The 7,737-nt window shown below is 38.8% G+C and overlaps 1 protein-coding gene and 1 pseudogene across 1 annotated transcript; both read left to right on the top strand.

Moving 5' to 3' along the window:
• The first annotated feature begins 425 nt into the window (after positions 1-425).
• Positions 426-545, top strand: LOC149199087 (U6 spliceosomal RNA; annotated as a pseudogene).
• Positions 546-6,095: 5,550 nt separating this feature from the next.
• LOC149199086 (uncharacterized) lies at positions 6,096-7,087 on the top strand. Its single transcript, XM_089400455.1, has 2 exons — positions 6,096-6,851; positions 6,959-7,087. Exons 1-2 carry the CDS (start codon positions 6,096-6,098, stop codon positions 7,085-7,087), a joined length of 885 nt encoding a protein of 294 aa, XP_089256581.1.
• Positions 7,088-7,737: the final 650 nt, after the last annotated feature.

Below are 7,737 nucleotides of genomic sequence, written 5' to 3'. Positions count from 1 at the left end.
TATGCCTTTTCTGGAAAGCCATCGGGTTTAATGCTATGCCTTCTATCGGTGTGTCTTCTCAGTTCTTCCAACTCATCTTCTTTGCCAGCTTAATCATTCTATTGTGAAAATGACATTCAGTTAATGCATTTCTTATTTTAAATCTGCCATGCCGTTGACTCTTATTACAATATTATTAAATTATGTTGTTGTTGTGGGTATGCAGGACGAATGTAGCCATGGATGTGAGTCGAAATTCTGTACAGGTCTGCCTCTTGAACTTTTATTTTAGTATGATTTGGGGATCATTAGTAGTTATTATTGTATACAAGAACTCTATTAACGTCTGATCATATTTATATGGCAGTGGCCCCGTTTATGAGGTATACATGATACTGTTGCGGAGTGTTTTACAAGGGATGCCATGGAGAAGCTCACTTATTTATGTTCTAAGGACATCAAGCCCCTAGAACATCCTATAAAAAATTGAACGATACAAAGAAGATTAGCATGGCCACTGCGCAAGGCATCACGCCCTTTTCCAACTTTAGTGGGTCAACCTTGTTTCAATCTTTAGTCAATAGGCCACTTTTGAGCATCATTATCTGCCACTCTCGTACATTGACACATTCTGACTTCAGAACATTTACGCATTCTCTGACTTCATAGTTTCATATATGCCCTTCCAATGGATCGACCTCCTTTCAAATTAAATCATCGAACCATTGGCTCCAAGGCCATCAACCATGCTTCAAATAGCTTTTATAGGCCATTATCAAACTTTTTCCCATTTCAAACTTCGTGCCATTTTCAAACTTTTAGTTAGTTTGCAACTTTAGGCCATTTTTAAACTTTGGGCAACTTTTCAACTTCAAGCCACTCGGCTCTTTTGTACCATTAACCCATATTTGAACATCTAGTAGTTATGAAACCTTAAACACTTTTTGAACTATGACATGTTTTGAAACTTTGAGTGATTTCAGAACTTTGACCCATTGATCAATGGACCACTTAAAAATTTCAGAGTATCTTTGAATTTTGGTGCATATTCAAGCTTTTGTTGTTAGGCCTCTTTCTTACCTATGGCCTTCAAGCCTATTGCAAACTTTGGCCATTGAGCCACTTCTCAAACATAAAGCCTTTGACAACTTTTAGACTTTGGCCCTCGGCATCAACTCAAACTTCAATTCATTAGATGAACTTCAAACTTAATTCTCATTTTTGCACTTTGACCTATTCTTAAACATAGCCTTCCTATCGAACTTGACTTGTTTATAGATGTAAGTGAATCCACCAAACTGATTGTTGACAAGTGATTCACTACCGAACTATCCTTAAATAGATTGCAAAAAGCTAGAAGTTGTTTGATTGGGGTTGACTCACTAAGCTATCTGACACACGTACATTTTTTGAAAGTCTAGAGCACATTCTAACACCCCAAAATTTTCAAATTAGAAAAACCCCAAATTCAATTTGTGGAATCTATTTTCCCAATGACGGTGCCACAAAGATGGACCTTATAATTCACTTTATGATCGTAGCCATAAGCATATTCTAAGGCGAGGATGATGCAACATGCTTTGTTGCAATAATTGAAATATAAGTTGGTATATATGTTTTCTGATATGAGGGATTTCAAAGAGGACAATATATATCCTGGCCAACATTGCATAATGCTTAGTATTTACTATTCAGTCATTCTTTTTGAGAAGGCAGACGACCTAGATGTGACAGATACTTTATAAAATGTACACCTGCAAATGTTCATACTTCCACCACCTCATGTTACAATGATACTACTGTAATAGTTGAGCGTGGGCTAGATTATACATATTGATGAAGCACATTTACAGAACATATTAACGGAGTTAGTTATTGCAGCATAGTACTTTTATTCTAATTATTGGAGCTTCAATGATTTTAAAGATTTTTCTTAGTAAAAATGGATTAGTATGTTTTTTGTTTCATATGTAACCCATTACTTCGTGTCAAGAAAGCTTTGTAGATTTCTAATTTGTTAACTGAAAAATGCAAAATTACAAACCAATTTTGATCCTTCACTTTGTAAAGTAAATGGGATTATAGATAGTGAATTCCATTCTCCAGAGCTTTTTAACTTTCAAATAAATGGGTGAATTGTATTCAATCTACGTATTATTGCCGCAATTGACTATGGCTTGGAAGGTAACTTGAATCTACACGGTTAACCGTTGAAAGCTCTATATTCTCAACCAGAGAGAAACCTTCTTGTAGTGAAGGTGAGGGCTCTTTGTAGAGGAATGGATAGTGGAGGAGTTTCCCTGTCTCATCTTTAAGAGGAAGGAGTGGGAAAAATAGGTACCCAATAATATGTGCCCATAATAAGCAAAAACACTGAACAACATGTGGTATGCATGAAGAGTGACTTAGTTATGATGCTGGCTAGTATGGTGGCTATGGCCAGGATCTGGCAATTGTTAAAGCCTACAACATTGAAGAAGTCAAGTGTAAAATTTTGCCTCCCATGACCAAAAACCATAGCGGAATTGTGTGTTTTTTCATTAATGGAAAATTTCTGCTAATAAGTGGACTGAAGACTCAGGATTTGTGACCATACAGAAGAAGTGCAGAGGTTTTGATTCGAATTTGAGCACTTGAACTGGGCTGGCAGAAGTAGAGTTTAGGAGTCCTGAACACATTTGCCTCTGCTGCTTTTTCTAGGCATTTGCATATGCTCCATGAACAAAATGTGTTGAAGTACAATGACATAAAAAAGGTTTGGATTTCTATAGATACTCTCTCTTTGTTTTTACTATTTTTATGTGCTGCATAGTGTGGTATACGAATTTTTATGAATGTGATTTCTCGATTACAAGGGTAATTACTTGAATGCATTTATTGAATAGAGGCCTAAGGTCTTTTATCTGTTTTGGCTGTCAACTAGGTTGTCTTGAAACATATAAGAGACATGAGGCCCCCATTCAACAAGTGCATTCAAGTGGAATAACCTTGCAATCAAGTAATCCCGTTAAAAAAATGTGGTTACCGCATTGTGCAAATTTGCAATACATAAAAAATAGTCAACCCATGAGAAAGAGTAGCCACAGAAGTCCACATTTTGTTTAGCGAACATATCGATGTGTCTAGAAAAAGTAGCTTATGCAAGTGTGTTGATTCCTCCTAAACTCTATACTTATTTCAGCCTTCTCAAAGTGCCCACATTCGGATTGAAAACTTCTACACTTCTTCTGTATTGGTCCATTTGTCAAGTCCCCAGGAGAATATTTTTATCGATGAAAACATCTAGGCCTGAGCGATGGTTTTTGGTGATGGGAGGTAGAATTTCCCACTTGTCTTCTCCAACGTTGTAAGCTCCAGCAAACAACGGATCCTCACAATAGCGATCATACTAGTCAGCAATGTAACTAAGCTTGGTACAAAGATACACAATATGTAAAGCAATGACTAAGCATAACTATTGTCAAACAACTAAACAAAAAAAGGAAGAAAAACAAAACATAGTGAAAGAAGAAATCAAAGAACCAAATAACGAAGGAAGAGACACATAAATGAATACAAAATATGCTGATAATGGACTGCAAATGTTTCACTTTTCAACTTCTTCAGTACAAGTGCAGCTATTTCGACCACACAGTTTCCCATCATCGATTTGTTCCTCTGCTGTCAATATTCTTGTGGAAAATTATTGATGATTTAAAAAACCATCAATATTAAGTTCACTATTATACTTAGAAGCCTAATTTATCTTTCTCAGTGACCAAGGATGGAATTTGAATTCAATTTTACTCATCAAACAAACAATATTTTTAAACGTTTTCAATATTTCTCATTCCCATTTTCAAATCTTGAGCTTTCACCACTCAACCATGGCTCAATACAATGGAGAATACACATGCCTTTTAACGGCTTCAACTACATATAATGCCATGAGCTCAATACCATGAGTCACCAATACTAGGTGCCCAAAACCACAACTGTTAACCATAACTGTTGACACAACCTCCACTCTACCATAGGGTCAAGTTTATCTACCAACCCCCCCTTTAAACTTGCCTTTGCGTTTTCCTTGGCCAAATCTAGCCAAATTGGCCAAGTGAGCCAGCCACCACCACTCACCTCCAGGCCCTACCTAGTCAACATCAAGGTATTTGAGAATTTTGCATGTTGCTATCCTGGCCTTAAGCCAACATTGTCTCATTTTGCCACATGTAACTTTCTTCTACACGACTTGTTCTCCTTTGCACATCACACATAACCCCTGCTTTCATGTAACTTGCTTCTACACAACTTGTTCTCCTTTGCACATCACACATAACCCCTGCGTTCGAATATTTCACCTCACCTTGTGAGAATTGTTGTCTATCTATATCTCACTTCAATATTCAAGCATGCCCTTGCGTCTTGATAGCTTAATCACTTAGGAAGTCTCAATAATCTCATTCCTGAGTACTCTGATGGCATCCATGACTATCTATGCCATTCTTTTAGGGTAGATTCCCCAAAGTTATCAATGCATGTACCAAACAAAGAATGAAACCTGTATTGTACCCCTTATGCAGTTAGCTCCATGTAAAATACTCATGCATGCATTACATCCATATCTGTAAGACTTACTTCCCTACAACATTGACATTTTTACAATTTGAGAGAGGAGTACAATCCTCACATTTCCTCGTGAGTCATTGTGACTTCCTCATATACATGCTCCTCATTTTTTATAGTTATATAGTTGAAAATAATTAATATTATTTTGTATTAATGGAGAAATGGTTACATTAGTTGTAACGTATCTCCTTAGTTTAGGATTTGTTCCTAGAGTTTAGGAGTTTGTTTGCAACTGCCTGATTTCTAGTGATATACTTAATAATGTAATCATTCATTTGATGAATAGTAGAGTGTACGGAGAGAGTTCTCTTTGTTTGAGTGTAGTCTCCAGGTGCAGTACTCACCTGTGAGCTGTAACTCCTTCTTTTTAATTCAAGTCTGATTTTTATCTTGGTATTAGAGCATAGAGTAGGGACAACCTTAATTTTTTTTTTTTTTTTAGGATGCATCATTGATTACAGAACTGTAGTGGTGGTGGAGTATATATAAGTATATGTAGAATCAGGTGGACTGCAGTAACACCTGAAGTCGGGTCTCAGATGACTGATCATCTCTGAGCGCAAGAAAGGGTTGGCGCAGATTTGTCTCTAACAGTCGCACCATTTTTGTGTGGAAGGAAGAGCTGGCACGATTTTTTTAGGAACAGACGTGCCAGTTGGCGCGGTTTTGATGGTGATAAGCATGCCAGCGCACCAAAAAGTACAATTGGCGCGGAAAATCAAGGATTAATCATGCCAATTTCGGGAGACGCGTTGATTTTGTTTCTGGCGCGGGCATTTCGCTGTCAAAGGAGCGCCAACCTCTTTCTCTTTGAAAAATCTGCAATTTTTGCAGATCAGAGTTGCCCAGTGGTGGCACTTTGAATTTCTGGCTCTGTTCGGTGGTAGCAGAGCGGAGTAGCCCGGTGGTGGCACATTGGAGTCCCTGATCTGCTCGGTGGCAGCAGATCGGATTTTCTCGGTGGTGGCGCATTGGAGTCCCTGATCTGTTTGGTGGCAACAGATCGGATTTGCCCGGTGGTGGTGCATTGAGTTCTTGATCTGTTCGGTGGCAGCAGATCGGACTTGCCCGGTGGTGGCGCATTGAGTTCCTGATCTGTTCGGTGGCAGCAGATCAGACTTGCTTGGTGGTGACTCATTGAAGTGTTCAGTTGGATACAGTCCAATATGAATAACAGTATAGAATCGTATCTCCACGAGTCTGGCAAACTCGATGGATCGAATTTCTCCAACTGGAAATTCAAGATACAGACTTTACTTGAAAGTGCAAATGCATGGTCGATTGTTACAGGAAATGAGCTGAGATCAGGAACAACTACACAAGAACAAGATTGGGATAAAAGGGAGACAAAAGCAAAGGTCATATTGAAGATGTCCGTCAAGGACAATGTTATCCCTCATATTAGAGACTGTAAATCGACCGCTGACATTTGGACGACGATCAAAAACCTATACGAGACGCAGAATACAAACCGTGTCTTGTCACTCAAAGGCAAGTTGTTTGCATTAAAGATGGAGGAGAATGAGTCCGTTGCTGGATTCATTGCTAGAGTCAAAGACCTAAGTGATATATTGGGAGCGATCGGAGAGAAAGTTTCCGATTCAGATTTGGTCACGCTCACGTTGAACAGAATGACTGATGAATACCAGATGTTTATCACAGGGCTGTCAGCAAGGGAGAAAGCCCCTACATTTGAAGATATGACAGGGATCCTGCTACAGGAAGAAGAGCGACGACAAAATTTGAAATCACAGAGCAATGACCTTGCTCTGATGGCAAAAAGGAGACAGTATAGAGGGAAGCAGCATCAGCAACCAAAGCAACAGCAGCAGAAAGGAGCCAACACATTTCAGAAGAGACTGTTTAAAGGTATGTCTGCTAAGAATTTTCCCAGCAAATGTTTTTACTGTGGAAAACCTGGTCATCAAATTAAAGATTGTTATAAGAGGCAGGCAGACGAAGGAAGAAACAAACAGAGAAAACATAAGGGTTACTTCGCTGGGGAAGAAGAGGACCATAGCCACGAACTTCGACTATTTACAACCGATTGTGCTTTATCAGCTTCAAAGGGAGACGAGGACGACATATGGTATGTCAACTCTAGCGCATCCTCACATACGACTGGTAAGAAGGACTGGTTTGAATTTCTTAAAGAAACTTCATGTGGGTCAAAAATCTATTTGGGAGATGATAGTGGATATGAGATCAAAGGACATGGTGACATTCCTGTAAAGTTACCTAGCGATGACATTAGACACCTTAAAAAAGTATTGTATGTTCCAGGAATTAAGAAAAATTTGGTCTCTGTCTCAATGATCACTGATCAGGACATGCAAGTTCAATTCTTTAAGACTAATTGTGTCATTAAGGATAGCTAGATGGAAACAATTGCAAAAGGAGTGCACGTGGGGAACCTATACAGACTAGATGTGAAGAGTATGCCACAGCAAGCAATGGTTACAGCTGGATCGACAGTCGAAGATCTCTGGCATCAGAGATTTAGCCATCTTAATCTGTAAGACCTCATCTTACTTCAAAGAAAAGGTATGGTTGATGGACTCCCTGTTTTCCATAATGTTCAGCTAGATTGTGATGGATGTGCATTAGGGAAAATGCATAGAGAAGAGTTCCCTTCGCATGTTAATAGAAAGGAAAGAGATATTTTAGAACTGGTGCATACAGACATTTGCGGACCTATGCAAACTAGGTCATTAGGAGGAGCATATTACTTTCTCTTATTTACATATGATTGCACTAGATTTTCATGGATATACTTTTTGAGTAAAAAGAGTCAAGCCTTTCAGTATTTTAAAGAGTTTAAATCCATGGTAGAAAACCAGACAGGAAAAAGGATAAAAATTCTCCGCTCAGATCAAGGGGGAGAATACAGGTTGGGAGAGTTCGTGAATTTCTGCAAGCATCATGGGATTGTGCAACAGTTTACAGTGCCACACACTCCACAGCAGAATGGAGTGGCAGAACGGAAGAACATAACTCTTGTGGAGTGCGCAAGGAGCATGCTTCAAGGTAAGGGTCTATCAAATGGTCTTTGGGCAGAAGCTATTAACACTGCTGTGTATTTAAAGAATAGGAGTCCTACTAGATGTTTAGGCTTCAAAACCCCTTTTGAAGCATTGTTTGGATTCAAACCAG

The sequence above is a fragment of the Pinus tabuliformis genome, chromosome 2_1 (genome assembly GCF_031772625.1).
Source record: "Pinus tabuliformis cultivar Carrire ecotype Pingquan chromosome 2_1, CPIR1, whole genome shotgun sequence".
NCBI classification, from domain to species: domain Eukaryota; kingdom Viridiplantae; phylum Streptophyta; class Pinopsida; order Pinales; family Pinaceae; genus Pinus; species Pinus tabuliformis.
The sequence above is the reverse complement of the archived record's forward strand: the minus strand, read 5'-3'. Positions and strand labels throughout refer to the sequence as shown.

Coding starts and splice junctions, on each gene's coding strand:
- LOC149199086 (XM_089400455.1), top strand. CDS start 6,096: ATGGAGGAGAATGAGTCCGTTGCTGGATTCATTGCTAGAGTCAAAGAC. Junction 6,852..6,958: donor ACATTAGACACCTTAAAAAA/GTATTGTATGTT, acceptor CATTAAGGATAG/CTAGATGGAAACAATTGCAA.